Source organism: Pseudophryne corroboree, chromosome 5 (genome assembly GCF_028390025.1).
Source record: "Pseudophryne corroboree isolate aPseCor3 chromosome 5, aPseCor3.hap2, whole genome shotgun sequence".
NCBI lineage: Eukaryota > Metazoa > Chordata > Amphibia > Anura > Myobatrachidae > Pseudophryne > Pseudophryne corroboree.
Genome location: NC_086448.1, coordinates 669,374,425 through 669,398,342, shown reverse-complemented (window position 1 = coordinate 669,398,342; position 23,918 = coordinate 669,374,425). Strand labels below are relative to the sequence as shown.

General features: G+C 48.2%; 1 protein-coding gene across 2 annotated transcripts in view; it reads left to right on the top strand.

Moving 5' to 3' along the window:
• Positions 1-23,918, top strand: part of TCEA1 (transcription elongation factor A1) — a 147,702-nt gene that overhangs the window by 68,281 nt on the left and 55,503 nt on the right. Inside the window, exon 5 of one of the 2 annotated variants that reach the window (XM_063923726.1) lies at positions 2,031-2,176. In XM_063923726.1, coding sequence (XP_063779796.1) covers positions 2,031-2,176 — 146 coding nt within the window. Of the gene's footprint in view, positions 1-2,027; positions 2,177-23,918 lie in introns of both variants that reach the window. The other variant, XM_063923725.1, reaches the window with a different exon arrangement.

The following is a 23,918-nucleotide window of genomic DNA, read 5'->3' as shown; positions in this document are numbered from 1 at the left end:
CAGAAAATCTGACTCGTTGTTTACATTGTATGCACCCAACAAGTTGGGTGCTCCTGCGTCTAAACAGACGATTGCACGTTGGATATGTAGTACAATCCAACTTGCACATTCTGTGGCAGGCCTGCCACAGCCTAAATCTGTAAAGGCCCATTCCACAAGGAAAGTGGGCTCATCCTGGGCGGCTGCCCGAGGAGTCTCGGCATTACAACTTTGCCGAGCAGCTACGTGGTCAGGGGAGAACACGTTTGTAAAATTTTACAAATTTGATACTCTGGCTAAAGAGGACCTGGAGTTCTCTCATTCGGTGCTGCAGAGTCATCCGCACTCTCCCGCCCGTTTGGGAGCTTTGGTATAATCCCCATGGTCCTGACGGAGTCCCAGCATCCACTAGGACGTTAGAGAAAATAAGAATTTACTTACCGATAATTCTATTTCTCATAGTCCGTAGTGGATGCTGGGCGCCCATCCCAAGTGCGGATTGTCTGCAATGCTTGTACATAGTTATTGTTACAAAAATCGGGTTATTACTGTTGTTGTGAGCCATCTTTTCAGAGGCTACTTCGTTTGTGTTATCATACTGTTAACTGGGTTCAGATCACAAGTTGTACGGTGTGATTGGTGTGGCTGGTATGAGTCTTACCCGGGATTCAAGATCCTTCCTTATTGTGTACGCTCGTCCGGGCACAGTACCTAACTGAGGCTTGGAGGAGGGTCATAGGGGGAGGAGCCAGTACGCACCATGTGACCTAAAAGCTTTTTTAGATGTGCCCTGTCTCCTGCGGAGCCCGCTATTCCCCATGGTCCTGACGGAGTCCCAGCATCCACTACGGACTATGAGAAATAGAATTATCGGTAAGTAAATTCTTATTTTTTCTTTTATGGCTAAATCCATCCAATCTGAAAGTCCTGCTTCGAGTGGAAGTAACCATGAATGTAAAATATTACCTGCCATTTGGTGACCCGGCGAGTGCTTGTACGTCTGATGTTTTAAGGAGGCTGTTCATAATTGTGCTGGCATCATGGGACTGCATGTTTCCTCAGTGTGGGCTAGGCACTCTTGTTGCTACTTTTTTTCCTTCCAAATAGTGTTTTGTCCGTGGACAACATAACCTGCTGCTGGCATGAGCAATGGTGGTCTCTTCTGAATCTGGTATATTTTTGGAAACCGTTGGGTTTGATAATATTATTTTACAGGTACTTGTAAATTATATGGCCCCAGTTGAGACTGTCCGCCTGCCATACCAGGGACCAGATAGGCTGAATTCCCTGTACACTCATGAGAGCTCGGTCACGACAAGTGTCTGTACTGAACAAACAGACAGATTATGAAGGGAATAGAAATCTGGGAGGAGGCGGGGGCAGGCTGTGTCTCTGGGATCAGCAAGTGTGGCAGAGCGATCTGACAGTGTGGGTCAGAGGGACAAAGCCTGGACCAGGTGGTATGTAGATGGTAATGATAACTGCAGTGATTGGTAGTAGAAGTCATGTGCCACTTGTATAATAATGAGTAAATACCAATTTACCTCTGTGTTCAGCTTTACTCAAGCCACAGCTATCTTTTCAGTTTTAGGCTGCTTTCCCTACATGCCAGCAATAGATAGAAGCAGACATTTTTTTTTTATGAAATAAAATATTGATGATTATATTGTTTCCTCACCTCATATCACTACAAATGGGTATAAAGGGCATTTTGTGGCCTTAGTTCTTAGTGAAGCAATGAACTGCATTTTTTCAGGAATGCTGGTTCAACACACAGCTGCATTTGTATGTGACAGGTACACTGCATGAGTTTCCACATCATGTTCTCCGTTCTCCTAGTGCTGGAGGCTGTAGTGCTGCTTTGTTTGCTCCATTGAAGTGCCAGCACTGTGACTGTGTATGGTTAATGATGGATTATGAACATGCGTGTTCTGAAGGATTTCCCATCCAACATTTCATTGAATGTCCCATCCCCACAAATAATAGAACGGTGAAGGTCACATGCTTGGTAAACTGGATAAATAAATATTACACTTTTCTTCTTCCAGCAGTTCTAGTAGTAATTTTGGCATTCGGAATGAAGAGTGTGCAGCCCCATCTGACAGCTTCATTACTTCCTTTCCTCGAGCTCCCAGCACATCAGACCATGTCAGGATTAAATGCAGAGAGCTCCTTGCTACAGCCCTTAAAACAGGAGGTGAGTGTTGGCACCATCACTACAAAGTCCTACAGAAAACGAAAGTATTTCAGATGTACATTTCTTGTGTTCTGCAGACTGCTTTAGCGTGTTACCAGGACATAGGCTTGTCACTCCTTTTCCTATGTTAGTAGCTGTCCAGCCCTTCTCTCTACATCCCAGTTCATGTTCAATACACCGCTCACGCTATTTTCATATTATCTTAAAGCAATGAAGCTGTACACATCTACCCCAATGTGTCTGAGTAACTAAAGCCTATGGCATTATCAACGCATTGAGGAAAGTGAAGGTATACAGTAATGTGAGCTTGCCTCCCCCTTTTTTGAACTTTTATCATTAAGCACATTGGCCTCATCCACAAAGCACATAATTGGAGCACTGCTCATTGTATTGGGCTTCTGTGAATCAGTGATCATGTTTGCTTTCTTATGGGGAAAAATGTCCATATTGGTTTTGTAAGACAAGAAACTAGTTGGGCTTATCAGAGATGGTGGATGGATTACAGATCAATTGATGTAGAAACTGCTCCATAATCCTGGTAAATCCATTTTTTATCAAGTCACTTTCTGTAGCTCATATTTCTCTATCGTCCTAGTGGATGCTGGGGTTCCTGAAAGGACCATGGGGAATAGCGGCTCCGCAGGAGACAGGGCACAAAAAGTAAAGCTTTCCGATCAGGTGGTGTGCACTGGCTCCTCCCCCTATGACCCTCCTCCAAGCCTCAGTTAGATTTTTGTGCCCGGCCGAGAAGGGTGCAATCTAGGTGGCTCTCCTAAAGAGCTGCTTAGAAAAGTTTAGCTTAGGTTTTTTATTTTACAGTGAGTCCTGCTGGCAACAGGATCACTGCAACGAGGGACTTAGGGGAGAAGAAGTGAACTCGCCTGCGTGCAGGATGGATTGGCTTCTTGGCTACTGGACATCAGCTCCAGAGGGACGATCACAGGTACAGCCTGGATGGTCACCGGAGCCTCGCCGCCGGCCCCCTTGCAGATGCTGAAACAAGAAGAGGTCCAGAATCGGCGGCAGAAGACTCCTCAGTCTTCTAAAGGTAGCGCACAGCACTGCAGCTGTGCGCCATTTTCCTCTCAGCACACTTCACACGGCAGTCACTGAGGGTGCAGGGCGCTGGGAGGGGAGCGCCCTGGGAGGCAAATGAAAACCTATTTGGCTAAAAAATACCTCACATATAGCCTCCGGGGGCTATATGGAGATATTTAACCCCTGCCAGAATCCACTAAAGAGCGGGAGACGAGCCCGCCGTAAAAGGGGCGGGGCCTATCTCCTCAGCACACAGCGCCATTTTCCTTACACAGCTCCGCTGGTCAGGACGGCTCCCAGGTCTCTCCCCTGCACTGCACTACAGAAACAGGGTAAAACAAGAGAGGGGGGGCAAAATAGTGGCAAAAATTATATTATAAAAGCAGCTATACAGGGAGCACTTATTATAAGGCTATCCCTGTCATATATATATAGCGCTTTGGTGTGTGCTGGCAGACTCTCCCTCTGTCTCCCCAAAGGGCTAGTCGGGTCCTGTCTTCGTTAAGAGCATTCCCTGTGTGTCTGCTGTGTGTCGGTACGTGTGTGTCGACATGTATGAGGACGATATTGGTGTGGAGGCGGAGCAATTGCCAAATATGGGGATGTCACCTCCTAGGGGGTCGACACCAGAATGGATGCCTTTATTTATGGAATTACGGGATAGTGTCAACACGCTAAAGCAGTCGTTTGACGACATGAGACGGCCGGACAATCAATTAGTGCCTGTCCAGGCGCCTCAAACACCGTCAGGGGCTGTAAAACGCCCTTTGCCTCAGTCGGTCGACACAGACACAGGCACTGATTCCAGTGGCGACGGTGACGAATCAACCGTATTTTCCAGTAGGGCCACACGTTATATGATTTTGGCAATGAAGGAGGCGTTACATTTAGCTGATACTACAGGTACCACTAAACAGGGTATTATGTGGGGTGTGAAAAAACTATCTATAATTTTTCCTGAATCAGAAGAACTAAATGAGGTGTGTGATGAAGCGTGGGTTGCCCCCGATAAAAAGATGCTAATTTCAAAGAAGTTATTGGCTTTATACCCTTTCCCGCCAGAGGTTAGGGCGCGCTGGGAAACACCTCCTAGGGTGGACAAGGCGCTCACACGCTTATCTAAACAAGTGGCGTTACCCTCTCCTGAGACGGCCGCACTTAAAGATCCAGTAGATAGGAGGATGGAAAATATCCAAAAAAGTATATACACACATACAGGTGTTATACTACGACCAGCTATAGCGACAGCCTGGATGTGCAGTGCTGGAGTAGCTTGGTCAGAGTCCCTGATTAAAAATATTGATACCCTGGATAGGGACAATGTTTTACTGTCTTTAGAGCAAATAAAGGATGCATTTCTTTATATGCGTGATGCACAGAGGGATATCTGCACACTGGCATCACGGGTAAGTGCTATGTCCATTTCGGCCAGAAGAAGTTTATGGACGCGACAGTGGTCAGGCGATGCGGACTCAAAACGGCATATGGAAGTTTTGCCGTATAAAGGGGAGGAGTTATTTGGAGTTGGTCTATCAGATTTGGTGGCCACGGCTACAGCCGGGAAATCCACCTTTTTACCTCAAGTTACTCCCCAACAGAAAAAGACACCGACTTTTCAACCGCAGCCCTTTCGTTCCTTTAAAAACAAGAGAGCAAAGGGATATTCATATCTGCCACGAGGCAGAGGAAGGGGGAAGAGACAGCAACAGGCAGCTCCTTCCCAGGAACAGAAGCCCTCCCCCGCTTCTACAAAAGCCTCAGCATGACGCTGGGGCTTCTCAAGCGGACTCGGCGGTGGGCGGTCGTCTCAAGAATTTCAGCGCGCAGTGGGCTCACTCGCAGGTAGATCCCTGGATCCTGCAGATAATATCTCAGGGATACAGGTTGGAACTAGAGACAGATCCACCTCGCCGTTTCCTGAAGTCTGCTTTACCAACGTCCCCCTCCGAAAGGGAGACGGTCTTGGAAGCCATTCACAAGCTGTACTCTCAGCAGGTGATAGTCAAGGTACCTCTTCTACAACAAGGAAAGGGGTATTATTCCACTCTATTTGTGGTACCGAAGCCGGATGGCTCGGTAAGACCTATTCTAAATCTGAAGTCATTGAACCTGTACATAAAGAAGTTCAAGTTCAAGATGGAGTCACTCAGAGCAGTGATAGCGAACCTGGAAGAAGGGGACTTTATGGTATCCTTGGACATCAAGGATGCGTACCTCCACGTTCCAATTTACCCCTCACACCAGGGGTACCTCAGGTTCGTCGTACAAAACTGTCACTATCAGTTTCAGACGCTGCCGTTCGGATTGTCCACGGCACCTCGGGTCTTTACAAAGGTAATGGCCGAGATGATGATTCTTCTTCGAAGAAAAGGCGTATTAAGTATCCCATACTTGGACGATCTCCTGATAAGGGCAAGGTCCAGAGAACAGCTAGAGATGGGATTAGCACTGTCTCAAGAAGTGCTAAAACAGCACGGGTGGATTCTGAATATTCCAAAATCCCAGTTAATGCCAACAACTCGTCTGCTGTTCCTAGGGATGATTCTGGACACGGTTCAGAAAAAGGTTTTTCTCCCGGAGGAAAAAGCCAAGGAGTTATCCGAGCTTGTCAGGAACCTCCTAAAACCAGGAAAGGTGTCTGTACATCAATGCACAAGAGTCCTGGGAAAAAATGGTAGCTTCTTACGAAGCAATTCCATTCGGCAGATTCCACGCAAGAATTTTCCAGAGGGATCTGTTGGACAAATGGTCAGGGTCGCATCTTCAGATGCACCAGCGGATAACCCTGTCTCCAAGGACAAGGGTATCTCTTCTGTGGTGGTTGCAGAGTGCTCATCTATTGGAGGGCCGCAGATTCGGCATACAGGATTGGATCCTGGTGACCACGGACGCCAGCCTGAGAGGCTGGGGAGCAGTCACACAAGGAAGAAACTTCCAGGGAGTGTGGACGAGCCTGGAAACGTCTCTTCACATAAACATTCTGGAACGAAGAGCAATCTACAATGCTCTAAGCCAGGCAGAACCTCTGCTTCAGGGAAAACCGGTGTTGATCCAGTCGGACAACATCACGGCAGTCGCCCATGTGAACAAACAGGGCGGCACAAGAAGCAGGAGTGCAATGGCAGAAGCTGCAAGGATTCTTCGCTGGGCAGAGAATCATGTGATAGCACTGTCGGCAGTGTTCATCCCGGGAGTGGACAACTGGGAAGCAGACTTCCTCAGCAGACACGACCTTCACCCGGGAGAGTGGGGACTTCATCCAGAAGTCTTCCACATGCTGGTAACCCGTTGGGAAAGACCAATGGTGGACATGATGGCGTCTCGCCTCAACAAAAAACTGGACAGGTATTGCGCCAGGTCAAGAGATCCGCAGGCAATAGCTGTGGACGCGCTGGTAACGCCTTGGGTGTACCAGTCGGTGTATGTGTTTCCTCCTCTGCCTCTCATACCAAAAGTATTGAGAATTATACGGCAAAGAGGCGTAAGAACGATACTAGTGGTTCCGGATTGGCCAAGAAGGACTTGGTACCCGGAACTTCAAGAGATGATCACGGAAGATCCGTGGCCTCTACCTCTAAGGAGGGACTTGCTTCAGCAGGGTCCCTGTCTGTTTCAAGACTTACCGCGGCTGCGTTTGACGGCATGGCGGTTGAACGCCGGATCCTAAAGGAAAAAGGCATGCCGGAAGAAGTCATTCCTACTTTGATTAAAGCAAGGAAGGAAGTAACCGTGCAACATTATCACCGCATTTGGCGAAAATATGTTGCGTGGTGCGAGGATCGGAGTGCTCCGACGGAGGAATTTCATCTGGGTCGATTCCTACATTTCCTGCAAGCAGGATTGTCTATGGGTCTCAAATTGGGATCTATTAAGGTTCAAATTTCGGCCCTGTCGATTTTCTTCCAGAAAGAATTGGCTTCAGTCCCTGAAGTCCAGACTTTCGTTAAGGGAGTGCTGCATATACAGCCTCCTGTGGTGCCTCCAGTGGCACCGTGGGATCTCAATGTGGTTTTGGACTTTCTAAAATCTCATTGGTTTGAACCACTAAAAAATGTGGATTTGAAATATCTCACATGGAAAGTGACCATGCTACTAGCCCTGGCTTCGGCCAGGAGAGTGTCGAACTGGCAGCTTTATCTTACAAAAGCCCATATCTGATTTTCCATTCGGACAGGGCGGAACTGCGGACTCGTCCGCATTTTCTCCCTAAGGTGGTGTCAGCATTTCATCTGAACCAGCCTATTGTAGTGCCTGCGGCTACAAGTGACTTGGAGGACTCCAAGTTACTGGACGTTGTCAGAGCATTGAAAATATATATTGCAAGGACAGCTGGAGTCAGAAAATCTGACTCGTTGTGTATATTGTATGCACCCAACAAGATGGGTGCTCCTGCGTCTAAGCAGACGATTGCTCGTTGGATCTGTAGCACAATCCAACTTGCACATTCTGTGGCAGGCCTGCCACAGCCTAAATCTGTAAAGGCCCACTCCACAAGGAAGGTGGGCTCATCTTGGGCGGCTGCCCGAGGGGTCTCGGCATTACAACTTTGCCGAGCAGCTACGTGGTCAGGGGAGAACACGTTTGTAAAATTTTACAAATTTGATACTCTGGCTAAGGAGGACCTGGAGTTCCCTCATTCGGTGCTGCAGAGTCATCCGCACTCTCCCGCCCGTTTGGGAGCTTTGGTATAATCCCCATGGTCCTTTCAGGAACCCCAGCATCCACTAGGACGATAGAGAAAATAAGAATTTACTTACCGATAATTCTATTTCTCGGAGTCCGTAGTGGATGCTGGGCGCCCATCCCAAGTGCGGATTATCTGCAATAATTGTACATAGTTATTGTTAACTAATTCGGGTTATTGTTGTAGGGAGCCATCTTTCAGAGGCTCCTCTGTTATCATACTGTTAACTGGGTTTAGATCACAAGTTGTACGGTGTGATTGGTGTGGCTGGTATGAGTCTTACCCGGGATTCAAAATTCCTCCCTTATTGTGTACGCTCGTCCGGGCACAGTACCTAACTGAGGCTTGGAGGAGGGTCATAGGGGGAGGAGCCAGTGCACACCACCTGATCGGAAAGCTTTACTTTTTGTGCCCTGTCTCCTGCGGAGCCGCTATTCCCCATGGTCCTTTCAGGAACCCCAGCATCCACTACGGACTCCGAGAAATAGAATTATCGGTAAGTAAATTCTTATTTTCCTATCTACCAGTATGGAAACTCCCAGAGGTGAATCCTGGAGGAAAAGACTTTAATCATGACAGCTACTTCATCAAAACAGTGTTACATTCCTTCTTTCTGACTGCTAAGTGTAGATCTTTTCTTTATGTATAGTTGGGAGATACTCTTGCCTTATACAGAAATAAACTACATGGTCAAAAATATGTGGACATCACACCCATATGTGCTTTTTGAACATCATTCCAAAACCATAGGCATTTATATGGAGATGGTCTTCCCCTTTGCTGCTGTAACGACCTCCACTCTCATTGGAAGGCTTTCCACTAGATTACACGGCTGTGCAGCTTCACATCTATTCAGCCTCAAGACCATTGGTGAGGTTGAGACTGTTGTTGGAGGAATCAGCCTTTCAGTTCATCCCAATGGTGTTTGATACCAGTTCTCTGTGCAGGCTAGTTAAGTTTTTCCACACCAAATGCTGCAAACCATTTTGTGATGAACATCGTTTTTGTACATGGGGGCATTATTCCTATTCCACCAAACCTTATAGTTGGCAATACGTGTTCCTGCCAGAATTGTTCTGGCAACCGCCAAACTTTATATTCAGCCATCATACTGACAGATGGTGACTTGTGCTTAGTCCCTTCTGAGAACACATTTCCACTGTCCCGAGTCCAGTGATTACACCACTCCAACCAAGGTTTGGCATTGCGCATGGTGAGCTGTCACTTGTGCAGGACTACTCTACTATGGAAACCTAAATCCATGATACACTCAACAAACTATTTTTGCGCTGACGTTGCTTTGGAACTAGGTAGTGCATGTTGCAACTGAGGACAGGCCTTTTTACATGCTATGCACTTCTGAACTCGTTGGCACCTTCTGTGGCCTACTGCTTTGCTGATGAGCTGTTTCTGCTTCACAAGAACAACACTTAAGTTGACTAGGATAATCTCTAGCAGGGGAGAAGTGGAGTGACCTGACTTGTTAGGTGGCATCCTGTAACAGTGTCATGTTGAAGTTCTATAGTACAACCCATTCTACCGCTGAAGGTTGGCTATGGATTGCATGGCTGTGTGTTTGTTTTGTTTTTTTTCTATGCTTGTTAGCAATGAGTGAGGCTGAAATGAGGAAGCACACTATATTTAGAAGTGGTGTCCGCATAGTTTTGGCCATGTAGTGTATGTGACACTCTCATCACACTATATTGTACACAGGAAACAGTGGTCAGTGGTATATTTGGCAAGAAATCTTTTGAATTTCTTTTCAGACGAGTAAACGTCCAGTAACAGCATAGGATGCAGTGCGATCAGTGTGGTCGGAGCAGTTTCTCTATCCAGTACTGGGACCTGGTGATGTCCTCATTTAGTTCAGCTGCTGGAGGGAGAACCCCAAGACCAGCTTTTTCAAATAGGCTACAATGTGAAAGTATGTCTTGTTATGTACCATAAGGGGTTTAACATTATGTGTTAACATACATGGCACTAGCAAAAATTGTGGAAAGGAGTGTGGGTGTTGTACAAAAATATATGGCTAACCCCTTTATCCCACCCTCCACACAGGCGTATACAGTATATAAGCACCGTCTCTGAAAAATATTTTAATATTGATAGACTATCACATTTTTTTAATAGACTATTTGTAGTAAAATTGACTTGTTAAAACAAACAAAAATGCGTGGATAACCTTTTTACTTAGTGTTCCAGTTTTTACTGTTGTAGGGTAATTCACAATGCATTGTTTTCATTTATCTAGTACTCTTTGAACTTGCTGAATATGTATAAGACAATACAGGGTACATTTACTAAGGTGTGAGGGTTTTTTTTTTTTTTAGAGGTGGAGATGTTGCCTAAATCAACCAATCAGATTCCACTTAACATTTCTCTAGCTGCTTCTAGAAGATAATAGCTAGAATCTGGTTGCTATGGGCAACATCTCCACTTCTAAAAAAAAAAAAACCTTGCACCTTAGTAAATATACCCCTACAACTCTTTAGCCTTGTTCTTAGTTACAGTGTTATGTACAGTTGCAGATGCATCTGCTGTCATCTTACCCACAAACAGGTCGCATGGGTGAGTGTGACCCATTTGCGGGAGCGATAAGCAGAGAGCTGACTTCCTCTGCAGGAAGCCAGCTCCCTGCCTCGTCAGCCCTAGCCGGCCTCTGTGGACTGCAGCCCATAGAAGCCATGGTTTTGCGCAAGCATAGTTAAGCTGCCGCTTGTGCTCATGCACCGGTCTTGGCTACTGTCAGCTTCATTATGCAGATGCTGGGACCCGGTCAGCGGCGGCTACAACAGGGGATGTCTTCCTCCTCCGGTGGACCTGGCAGCGGCAGCCCTTCTCCACATAGGTAGGAGCTGCCGCTGGACATGTCTGTCGATATTCAGAACATGCTGACATGATGGTGTGAATATAATGAAAGTTGACATCCTTCATGTCGACTTATCATACCATACCCGAAGACAACCTGAAAAAATTTAATGTAAAGGCTAGTTAATGTGTTTTCTCTATCGTCCTAAGTGGATGCTGGGGTTCCTGAAAGGACCATGGGGAATAGCGGCTCCGCAGGAGACAGGGCACAAAAAAGTAAAGCTTTTACCAGATCAGGTGGTGTGCACTGGCTCCTCCCCCTATGACCCTCCTCCAGACTCCAGTTAGATTTTGTGCCCGAACGAGAAGGGTGCAATCTAGGTGGCTCTCCTAAAGAGCTGCTTAGAGAAAGTTTAGCTTAGGTTTTTTACTTTACAGTGAGTCCTGCTGGCAACAGGATCACTGCAACGAGGGACTTAGGGGAGAAGTAGTGAACTCACCTGCGTGCAGAGTGGATTTGCTGCTTGGCTACTGGACACTAGCTCCAGAGGGACGATCACAGGTACAGCCTGGATGGTCACCGGAGCCGCGCCGCCGGCCCCCTTGCAGACGCTGAAGAGAGAAGAGGTCCAAAATCGGCGGCTGAAGACTCCTGAGTCTTCATAAAGGTAGCGCACAGCACTGCAGCTGTGCGCCATTTTCCTCTCAGCACACTTCACACAACAGTCACTGAGGGTGCAGAGCGCTGGGGGGGGCGCTCTGAGAGGCAAATAAAAACCTTATTAGAGGCAAAAAATACCTCACATATAGCCCACAGAGGCTATATGGAGATATTTAACCCCTGCCTAACTTCAAAAATAGCGGGAGACGAGCCCGCCGTAAAAGGGGCGGGGCCTATCTCCTCAGCACACAGCGCCATTTTCTCTCACAGAAAAGCTGGAGAGAAGGCTCCCAGGCTCTCCCCTGCACTGCACTACAGAAACAGGGTTAAAACAGAGAGGGGGGGCACTGATTTTGGCGATATTGTATATATATAAAAGATGCTATAAGGGAGAAACACTTATATAAGGTTGTCCCTATATAATTATAGCGTTTTTGGTGTGTGCTGGCAGACTCTCCCTCTGTCTCCCCAAAGGGCTAGTGGGTCCTGTCCTCTGTCAGAGCATTCCCGGTGTGTGTGCTGTGTGTCGGTACGTGTGTGTCGACATGTATGAGGACGATGTTGGTGAGGAGGCGGAGAAATTGCCTGTAATGGTGATGTCACTCTCTAGGGAGTCGACACCGGAATGGATGGCTTATTTAGAGAATTACGTGAGAATGTCAACACGCTGCAAGGTCGGTTGACGACATGAGACGGCCGACAATCTATTAGGACCGGTCCAGGCGTCTCAGAAACACCGTCAGGGGTTTTAAAAACGCCCATTTACCTCAGTCGGTCGACACAGACACAGACACGGACACTGAATACAGTGTCGACGGTGAATAAACAAACGTATTTCTCATTAGGGCCACACGTTAAGGGCAATGAAGGAGGTGTTACGTGTTTCTGATACTACAAGTACCACAAGAAAGGGTATTATGTGGGAGTGGAAAAAACTACCTGTAGTTTTTCCTGAATCAGATAAAATAAAATGAAGTGTGTGATGATGCGTAGGGTTACCCCGATAGCAAATATTGGCGTTATACCCTTTCCCGCCAGAAATTAGGGTACGTTGGGAAACACCCCTTAGGGTGATAAGGCGCTCACACGCTTATCAAGTGGCGTTACCGTCTCCAGATACGGCCGCCCTCAAGGAGCCAGCTGATAGGAAGCTGGAAAAATATCCTAAAAAGTATATACACACATACGGTGGTTATACTGCGACCAGCGATCGCCATCAGCCTGGAGATGCAGTGCTGGGTTGGCTTGGTCGGATTCCCTGACTGAAAATATTTTATTCATGTAGAGCATTTAATAGGATGCATTCTATATATATGTATGTGAGATGCACAGAGGGATATTTGCTCTCTGGCATCAAGATAAGTGCGTTGTCCATATCTCCCAGAAGATGTCAGGGACACGACAGTGGTCAGGTGATACAGATCCCATACGGCAGATGGAAGTATTGCTGTATAAAGGGAAGGAGTTATTTGGGGGTCGGTCCATCGGACCTGGGGACCACAGCAACAGCTGGGAAATCCAACCTTTTTTACCCCAAGTTACATCTCAGCTAAAAAAGACACCGTCTTTTCAGCCTCAATCTTTCCTTTCCCATGAGGGCATGCAGGCAAAAGGCCAGTCATATCTGCCCAGACATAGAGGTAAGGGAAGTAGACTGCAGCAGGCAGCCCTTTCCCAGGAAAAGAAGCCCTCCACCGCGTCTGCCAAGTCCTCAGCATGACGCTGGGGCCGTGCAAGCGGACTCAAGGTGGGGGGGTAGTCTCAAGAGTCTCAGGGCGCAGTGGGATCACTCGCAAGTTGACCCCTAGATCGTACGAGTATTATCCCAGGGGTAAAGATTGGAGAGTCGAGACATCTTCTCCTCGCAGGTTCCTGAAGTCTGCTTTACCAACGGCTCCCTCCGACAGGGAGGCAGCATTGGAAACAATTCACAAGCTGTATATCCAGCAGGTGATAATCAAAGTACCCCTCCTACGACAAGGAAAAGGGTATTATTTTTCCACACTATATTGTGGTACTGAAGCCAGACGGCTTGGTGACACATAGTCTAAATCTAAAATGTTTTGAACACTTACATAAAAGGTTCAAATCGAGATAAAGTCACTCAGAGCAGTGATAGCGAACCGGAAAAAAGGGGACTATATGGTGTCCCTGGACATCAAGGATTACCTCCATGTCCAAATTTTGTCCTTCTCATCAAGGGTACCTCTGGTTCGTGGTACAGAACTGTCAATATCAGTTTCAGACGATGCCGTTTGAATTATCCACGGCACCCCGGGCCTTTTTACCAAGGTAATGGCCGAAAAGATGTTTCTTCAAAGAAAAAAGGCATCTAAATTATCCCTTACTTGCACGACCTAAAAAGGGCAAGTTCCAGAGAACAGTTGGAGGTCGGAAGAGCACTATCTAAAGTAGTTCTTCGACGGCACGACTGGATTCTAAATATTCCAAGAATCGCAGCTGTTTTCCGACGATACGTCTGCTGTTCCTAGGGATGATTCTGGACACGGTTCAGAAAAAGGTTTTTCTTCCCGAGGAAAAAGCCAAGGAGTTATCCGACCTGTCAGGAACCTCCTAAAACCAGGAAAGGTGTCTGTACATCAATGCACAAGAGTCCTGGGAAAAATGGTGGCTTTTTACGAAGCAATTCCATTCGGCAGATTCCATGCAAGAATTTTCCAAAGGGATCTGTTGGACAAATGGTCAGGGTCGCATCCTCAGATGCACCTGCGAATAACCCTGTCGCCAAGGACAAGGGTATATCTTCTGTGGTGGTTGCAAAAGGCTCATCTATTGGAGGGCCGCAGATTCGGCATACAGGATTTGATCCTGGTGACCACGGACGCCAGCCTGAGAGGTTGGGGAGCAGTCACACAAGGAAGAAACTTCCAGGGGGTATGGACGAACCTGGAAAAGTCTCTTCACATAAACATTCTGGTACTAAGAGCAATCTAAAATGCTCTAAGCCAGGCGGAACCACTCCTGCAAGGAAAACCGGTGTGGATTCAGTCGGACAACATCACGGCGGTCGCCCATGTAAACAGACAGGGCGGCACAAGAAGCAGGAGTGCAATGGCAGAAGCTGCCAAGATTCTTCGCTGGGCGGAGAATCACGTAATAGCACTGTCAGCAGTGTTCTTCCCGGGCGTGGACAACTGGGAAGCAGACTTCCTCAGCAGACACGATATTCACCCGGGAGAGGGGGGTCTTCATCCAGAAGTCTTCCACATGCTAATAAACTGTTGGGAAAGACCAATGGTAGACATGATGGCGTCTCGCCTCAACAAGAAACTGGACAAGTATTGCGCCAGGTCAAGAGATCCACAGGCAATAGCTGTGGACGCACTGGTAACACCTTGGGTGTACAGATCAGTATATGTGTTTCCTCCTCTGCCTCTCATACCAAAGGTATTGAAGATTATACGGTGAGGAGGAGTAAGAACAATACTAGTGGCTCCGGATTGGCCAAGAAGGACTTGGTACCCGGAACTTCAAGAGTTGGTCACGGACGACCCGTGCCCTCTACTTCTGAGAAGGGACCTGCTACAACAGGGTCCCTGTCTCTTTCAAGACTTACCGCGGCTGCGTTTGACGGCATGGCGGTTGAACGCCAGATCCTAAAAGGGAAAGGCATTCCAGAAGAAGTCATTCCTACCTTGATTAAGGCAAGGAAGGAAGTCACCGCGAAACATTATCACCGCATTTGGCGAAAATATGTCGCGTGGTGCGAGGATCGGAGTGTTCCGACGGAGGAATTTCAACTGGGTCGTTTCCTACATTTCCTACAATCAGGATTGTCTATGGGTCTCAAATTGAGATCTATTAAGGTTCAAATTTCGGCCCTGTCAATATTCTTCCAAAAAGAATTGGCCTCAGTTCCTGAGGTACAGACTTTTGTTAAAGGAGTACTGCATATACAGCCTCCTGTGGTGCCTCCGGTGGCACCGTGGGATCTAAATGTAGTTTTAGATTTCCTCAAATCCCATTGGTTTGAACCATTGAAAAAGGTGGATTTTAAATATCTCACATGGAAAGTGACTATGTTACTGGCCCTGGCTTCCGCCAGGAGAGTATCTGAATTGGCGGCTTTATCTTATAAAAGCCCTTATCTAATCTTCCATTCGGATAGGGCAGAACTGAGGACTCGTCCGCATTTTCTCCCTAAGGTGGTATCAGCGTTTCACCTGAACCAACCTATTGTGGTGCCTGCGGCCACTGGCGACTTGGAGGACTCCAAGTTGTTGGACGTTGTCAGAGCCTTAAAAATATACATTTCAAGGACGGCTGAAGTCAGAAAATCTGACTCGCTGTTGATACTATATGCACCCAACAAGTTGGGTGCCCCTGCTTCTAAGCAGACGATTGCTCGTTGGATTTGTAACACAATTCAACTTGCTCATTCTGTGGCAGGCCTGCCACAGCCTAAATCTGTTAAGGCCCATTCCACAAGGAAGGTGGGCTCATCTTGGGCGGCTGCCCGAGGGGTCTCGGCATTACAATTCTGTCGAGCAGCTACGTGGTCGGGGGAAAACACGTTTGTAAAATTCTACAAATTTGATACCCTGGCAAAAGAGGACTTGGAATTCTCTCATTCGGTGCTGCAGAGTCATCCGCACTCTCCCGCCCGTTTGGGAGCTTTGGTATAATCCCCATGGTCCTTTCAGGAACCCCAGCATCCACTTAGGACGATAGAGAAAATAAGAATTTACTTACCGATAATTCTATTTCTCGGAGTCCGTAGTGGATGCTGGGCGCCCATCCCAAGTGCGGATTATCTGCAATACTGTACATAGTTATTGTTAACAAATTCGGGTTATATTGTTAAGGAGCCATCTTTAAGAGGCTCTTTCTGTTATCATACTGTTAACTGGGTTTAGATCACAAGTTGTACGGTGTGATTGGTGTGGCTGGTATGAGTCTTACCCGGGATTCAAATTGCCTCCCTTATTGTGTACGCTCGTCCGGGCACAGTACCTAACTGGAGTCTGGAGGAGGGTCATAGGGGGAGGAGCCAGTGCACACCACCTGATCTGGTAAAAGCTTTACTTTTTTGTGCCCTGTCTCCTGCGGAGCCGCTATTCCCCATGGTCCTTTCAGGAACCCCAGCATCCACTACGGACTCCGAGAAATAGAATTATCGGTAAGTAAATTCTTATTTTCTTCTGATTGCTATTGTATGCTGACAAATGTTTGTTCGTCATAACACTGGGCGATATTCAATTGTTATATCATGCCCAAAGTGACGGGAGCTAGCGGGGCGATATTAATTGATCCCTGTTATCACGCATACCGTGCCAATAGCAATCTGGTTTATCCACGTAAAGCAGTAGATCCTGACTAAACAAATGGGAGCGAAAAGTGCTGTTTGGGTGCCAGAATGGGAGGGGCGGGGTGCGCACTGAAATGCAGATGCTGGCAGCCTTTGTGCCTGAACGGGGCTACAACTGAATAGCTCTGTTTAAGCGCCATCTAGTGGTGGCCAGCGGATAAACATTTAAATTCCGCCCTCTGACTGTAAAAAATTGATAGAACTTTGTTTGCAACATTTTATCTATTTATGGCTCAGTATCTTTCGGTGGAACTGCTGACTGGATGTCTGCTATGCATATAAAAATGTTAATGCCAAAGATATTTGACACAGTTGTGATTGTGAGGGGACATTCGATCCTGAAATCTTTACATATTTGTCATCTTTATTAAAAAGCACTTTTTATTAACAAAACTATTTTTCTCTTGCGTCCTAGAGGATGCTGGGGACTCCGTAAGGACCATGGGGAATAGACGGGCTCCGCAGGAGACATGGGCACTATAAAACTTTAGAATGGGTGTGCACTGGCTACTCCCTCTATGCCAGAGGTTCTCAAACTCTGTCCTCGGGGGCACACACAGTGCATGTTTTGCAGGTCTCCTCACAGAATCGCAAGTGAAATAATTAGCTCCACCTGTGGACCTTTTTAAAATGTGTCAGTGAGTAATTAATACACCTGTGCACCTGCTGGGTTACCTGCAAAACATGCACTGTGTGTGCCCCCGAGGACCGAGTTTGAGAACCTCTGCTCTATGCCCCTCCTCCAGACCTCAGTTAGATCCTTTGCCCAGAGGAGACTGGGTGCTTTCAGGGGAGCTCTCCTGAGCTTCTCTGTAAAAAAGAATTTTGTTAGGTTTTTTATTTTCAGGGAGTCCTGCTGGCAACAGGCTCCCTGCGTCGTGGGACTGAGGAGAGAGAAGCAGACCTACTTCAGTGTTAAGCTCTGCTTCTTAGGCTACTGGACACCATTAGCTCCAGAGGGATTGGAACGCAGGTCTCACCCTAGCCGTTCGTCCCAGAGCCGCGCCGCCGTCCTCCTTGCAGAGCCGGAAGATAGAAGCCGGGTGAGTATACGAAGAAAGAAGACTTCACAGGCGGCAGAATACTTCGGATCTTCACTGAGGTAATGCGCAGCGGTAACGCTGTGCGCCATTGCTCCCACACAGACACACGATACAGGCACGGCTGGGGGCGCGCCCTGGGCATCAATAATCCTCTTGGCTGGCATAAATAATTGTATATTAAGCTGTGGCATTATTATATACAATCTCCCGCCAGGTTTTTTGTATTTTGAGCGGGACCGAAGCCTGCCGCTGAGGGGGCGGAGCTTGATCCCACAGCACTAACCAGCACCATTTTCTCCACAGCACGCTGCTGAGAAGTTGGCTCCCCGGACTCTCCCCTGCTGAACAAGGTGACAGAGGGCTTTGAAGGAGGGGGGGCACATAATTTTGGCGCTATATATATATCTGGGAATTGTGTTTCCAGGGTCATTGGCGCTGGGTGTGTGCTGGCATACTCTCTCTCTCTGTCTCTCCAAAGGGCCTTGTTGGGGACCTGTCTCCAGATTAGAGATTTCCCTGAGTGTGTGGGGTGTCGGTACGTGTGTGTCGGCATGTCTGAAGCGGAAGGCTCTTCTAGGGAGGAGGTGGAGCAAATGAGTGTGGTGTCTCCGTCGGCAACGCTGACACCTGATTGGGTGGATATGTGGAATGTTTTAAATGCAAATGTGAATTTATTACACAAAAGGTTGGACAAAGCGGAGTCCAGGGAAAGTACAGGGAGTCAATCCCTGCCTTTCACTATGTCACAGGGCCCTTCTGGGTCTCGGAAGTGCCCACTATCCCAGGTAGTAGACACTGATACCGACACGGATTCTGACTCCAGCGTCGACTAAGATGATGCAAGGTTGCAGCCAAAATTGGCGAAAAGTATTCATTATATGATTATTGCAATAAAAGATGTGTTGCATATCACAGACGACCCCTCTGTCCCTGACACGAGGGTCCACATGTTTAAACCTGAGGTTACTTTCCCCCCCTTCACATGAGCTAAATGAGTTGTTTGAAAGGGCTTTGGAAACTCCAGACAAGAAACTGCAGATTCCCAAAAGGATTCATATGGCGTATGCTTTCCCGGCTAAGGACAGGATACGGTGGGAATCCTCCCCCAAAAAGGTGGCGCTGCCATCTCAAGATACCGCAACCCTCAAGGATCCTGCTGATCGCAGGCAGGAGACTACCTTGAAGTCGATTTACACGCATACTGGTATATTACTCAGACCGGCGATAGCGTCGGCTTGGGTTTGTAGCGCTGTAGCAGCGTGGACAGATACCTTGTCTGCTGAAATTTGAGACACTGGATAAGGATACCATTTTATTGACCTTGGGTCATATTAAGGATGCTGTCCTATATATGAGAGATGCTCAGAGAGACGTTGGCCTACTGGGTTCCAGAGCCAACGCCATGGCGATTTCTGCTAGGCGAGCCCTGTGGACCCGCCAATGGACGGGTGATGCCGACTCAAAGAGGCATATGGAGGTTTTGCCTTACAAGGGTGAGGACTTATTTGGGGAAGGTCTCACGGACATGGTTTCTACAGCTACTGCAGGTAAATCCACCTTTTTACCTTGTTTCCTCACAGCCAAAGAAAATGCCACATTATCAGATGCAGTCCTTTCGGTCGCATAAATCCAGAAGAGTACGGGGATCTTCCTTTCTTGCCAGAGGTAAGGGCAGAGGGAAAAAGCTGCAAACTACAGCTAGTTCCCAGGAGCAGAAGTCCTCCCGGCTTCTACAAAATCCACTGCATGACGCTGGGGCTCCGCTGAGGGAGTCCGCCCCAGTGGGGGCACGTCTTCGAATTTTCAGCCACGTCTTCGAATTTTCAGCCACGTCTGGGTTCAATCACAGGTGGATCCCTGGGCAATAGGCATTGTTTCCCAGGGTTACAAGCTGGAATTCGAAGAGGTGCCTCCTCGCCGGTTTTTCAAATCGGCCCTACCAGCTTCTTCCCCAGAGAGGGAGGTAGTTTTAAATGCAATTCAAACACTGTGTCTTCCAACAAGTGGTGGTCAAAGTTCCCCTGCTTCAACAGGGGACGGGGTACTACTCAACCGGACGGTTCGGTCAGACCCATTCTGAATTTAAAATCCTTAAATACTTGAAAAGGTTCAAATTCAAGATGGAATCGCTCAGAGCGGTCATCGCCAGCCTGGAGGGGGGGATTATATGGTGTCCCTGGACATAAAAGATGCATACCTTCATGTCCCCATATAGCCTCCTCATCAGGCGTTCCTGAGATTTGCTGTACAGGACTTTCATTACCAATTTCAGACGTTGCTGTTTGGGCTTTCCACGGCCCCGAGGATTTTCACCAAGGTAATGGCAGAAATGATGGTGCTCCTGCGCAAGCAGGGAGTCACAATTATCCCGTACTTGGACGATCTCCTGATAAAAGCGAGATCGAGAGAACAGTTGCTGAAGAGCATATCACTCTCCCTGAGGGTGTTGCCGCAGCACGGCTGGATTCTCAATCTACCAAAGTCACAGTTGGTTCCAACGACCCGATTGCCTTTCTTAGGCATGATTCTGGACACGGAACAAAAAAGGGTTTTTCTCCCGTTTGAAAAGGCCCAGGAACTCCAGAACTTGGTGAGGGACCTGTTAAAGCCAAAAAGGGTGTCGGTCCATCAATGCACTCGAGTTCTGGGTAAGATGGTGGCGTCTTACGAGGCCATTCCCCACGGCAGGTTCCATGCGAGGACCTTTCAGTGGGACCTTCTGGACAAGTGGTCCGGGTCACATCTACATATTCATCAGATGATCAGCCTGTCCCCCAGGGCCAGGGTATCTCTCTTGTGGTGGCTGCAGAGTGCTCACCTTCTAGAGGGTCACAAGTTCGGCATTCAAGACTGGGTTCTGGTGACCACGGACGCGAGCCTCCGAGGATGGGGAGCTGTCACACAGGGAAGACACTTCCAGGGACTGTGGTCAAGCTAGGAGGCTTGTCTACACATCAACGTACTGGAATTGAGGGCCATATACAACGGCCTGCGTCAAGCGGAGAATGTTCTTCGCAACCTACCGGTTCTGATTCAGTCAGACAACGTCACAGCAGTGGCTCATTTAAACCGCCAAGGCGGAACAAAGAGCAGAGTGGCAATGGCAGAAGCCACCAGAATTCTTTGCTGGGCGGAAAATCATGTAAGCGCTCTGACAGCAGTCTTCATTCCGGGAGTGGACAACTGGGAAGCAGACTTCCTCAGCAGACACTATCTCCATCCAGGAGAGTGGGGACTTCATCAGGAAGTCTTTACAGAGATTGCAAGTCAGTGGGGACTTCCTCAAATAGACATGATGGCGTCATGCCTCAACAAGAAGCTTCCGAGGTATTGTGCAAGGTCAAGGGACCCTCAGGCGGTAGCTGTGGACGCCCTGGTGACACCGTGGGTGTTTCAGTCGGTCTATGTGTTCCCTCCTCTTCCTCTCATCTCAAAAATATTGAGAATCATCAGACGAAAAGGAGTACAGACAATTCTCATTGTTCCAGATTGGCCTCGAAGGGCCTGGTATCCGGATCTGCAGGAAATGCTCACAGAAGATCCGTGGCCTCTTCCTCTCAGAGAAGACCTGTTGCAACAGGGGCCCTGTCTGTTCCAAGACTTACCGCGGCTGCGTTTGACGGCATGGCGGTTGAACGCCGGATCCTAGCTGGAAAGGGCATTCCGGATGAGGTCATTCCTATGATAAAGGCTAGGAAGGAGGTGACAGCGAAACATTATCACCGTATCTGGAGGAAGTATGTGTCTTGGTGTGAGACCAAGAATGCTCCTCCGGAAGAATTCCATCTGGGCCGTTTTCTCCACTTCCTACAGACTGGAGTGAATTTGGGCCTAAAATTAGGCTCCATTAAGGTACAGATTTCAGCCTTGTCCATTTTCTTTCAGATGGAATTGGCTTCTCTCCCAGAAGTCCAGTTTTTTGTGAAGGGAGTGCTACATATCCAGCCTCCTTTTGTGCCCCCAGTGGCACCATGGGACCTTAACGTGGTGTTACAGTTCCTTCAGTCTCACTGGTTTGAGCCTCTTAAAACCGTGGAATTAAAGTATCTCACTTGGAAAGTGGTTATGTTGTTGGCCTTGGCATCTGCAAGGGGAGTGTCATTACAGCTTTGCCGAGCGGCGACTTGGTCGGGTTCAAACACTTTTGCTAAATTCTACAAGTTTGATACCCTGGCTGATGAGGACCTCATGTTTGCTCAATCGGTGCTGCAGAGTCATCCGCACACTCCCGCCTGTTTTGGATCTTTGGTATAATCCCCATGGTCCTTACGGAGTCCCCAGCATCCTCTAGGACGTAAGAGAAAATAAGATTTTAAACCTACCGGTAAATCTTTTTCTCCTAGTCCGTAGAGGATGCTGGGCGCCCGTCCCAGTGCGGACGACATTCTGCAAGACTTGTATATAATTATTGCTTGCATAAGGGTTATGTTACAGGTTTGTTCAGTCTTTGACTGATGCGGTTCTGTTTCATACTGTTGACTGGTTCGTATATTCCAGGTTATACGGTGTGGATTGTGTGGGCTGGTGTGAATCTTGCCCTTGGATTAACAAAATCTTTCCTTGTACTGTCCGTCTCCTCTGGGCACAGTTTCTCTAACTGAGGTCTGGAGGAGGGGCATAGAGGGAGGAGCCAGTGCACACCCATTCTAAAGTTTCTTTATAGTGCCCATGTCTCCTGCGGATCCCGTCTATTCCCCATGGTCCTTACGGAGTCCCCAGCATCCTCTACGGACTAGGAGAAAAAGATCTTATTTCTCTGACGTCCTAGTGGATGCTGGGTACTCCGTAAGGACCATGGGAAATAGACGGGCTCCGCAGGAGACTGGGCACTCTAAAGAAAAGATTAGGTACTACATCTGGTGTGCACTGGCTCCTCCCTCTATGCCCCTCCTCCAGACCTCGGTTAGAATCTGTGCCCGGCCAGAGCTGGATGCACTTTAGGGGCTCACCCGAGCTTCCTAGAAAGAAAAGTATTTCTTAGGTTTTTTATTTTCAGTGAGATCTGCTGGCAATAGACTCACTGCTACGTGGGACTTAGGGGAGAGAAGCAAACCTACCTGCTTGCAGCTAGCATGTGCTTCTAGGCTACTGGACACCATTAGCTCCAGAGGGATCGAACACAGGGCCCGACCTCGATCGTCCATTCCCGGAGCCGCGCCGCCGTCCCCCTTGCAGAGCCAGAAGACGGAAGAAACCGGAGGAAATCGGCGGCTGAAGACTTCGGTCTTCATTAAGGTAGCGCACAGCACTGCAGCTGTGCGCCATTGCTCCCTATGCACACCACACACTCCGGTCACTGATGGGTGCAGGGCGCTGGGGGGGGGGGGGGCTCCCTGGGCAGCAATTAGAGTACCTAACATGGCTAATTGACACATAATACAGTTTTTAAGCTGTATATGTGCATAATCCCCCGCCATTATACATATAAAAAAGCTGGAGAAGCCCGCAGAGAAGGGGGCGGGGCTATCTTCCTCAGCACACCGGCGCCATTTTCTCTTCACAGCTCCGCTGGGAGACAGCTCCCCAGGCTCTCCCCTGCAGTTTCCAGACATCAAGGGTAAAAAAAAGAGGGGGGGCACTAAATTTAGGCGCAAAACTATATATTAAAGCAGCTATAGGGAAAGTCGCTTTTGTTAGTGTAAATCCCTGATTATATAGCGCTGTGGTGTGTGCTGGCATACTCTCTCTCTGTCTCCCCAAAGGACTTTGTGGGGTCCTGTCCTCAGTCAGAGCATTCCCTGTGTGTGTGTGTGTGCGGTGTGTCGGTACGGCTGTGTCGACATGTTTGATGAGGACGCTTACGTGGAGGCGGAGCAGGTGCCGATAAGTGTGATGTCGCCCCCTGCGGGGCCGACACCTGAGTGGATGGATATGTGGAAGGTATTAACCGACAGTGTCAACTCCTTACATAAAAGGTTCGATGACGCAGCTTTGGGACAGCCGGCATCTCAGCCCGCGCCTGCCCAGGCATCTCAGAGGCCGTCAGGGGCTCAAAAACGCCCGCTACCTCAGATGGCAGACACAGATGTCGACACGGAGTCTGACTCCAGTGTTGACGAGGATGAGACAAATATACAATCCACTAGGGCCATCCGATGCATGATTACGGCAATGAAAAATGTGTTGCACATTTCTGACATTAACCCGGTTACCACAAAAAAGGGTATTATGTTTGGGGA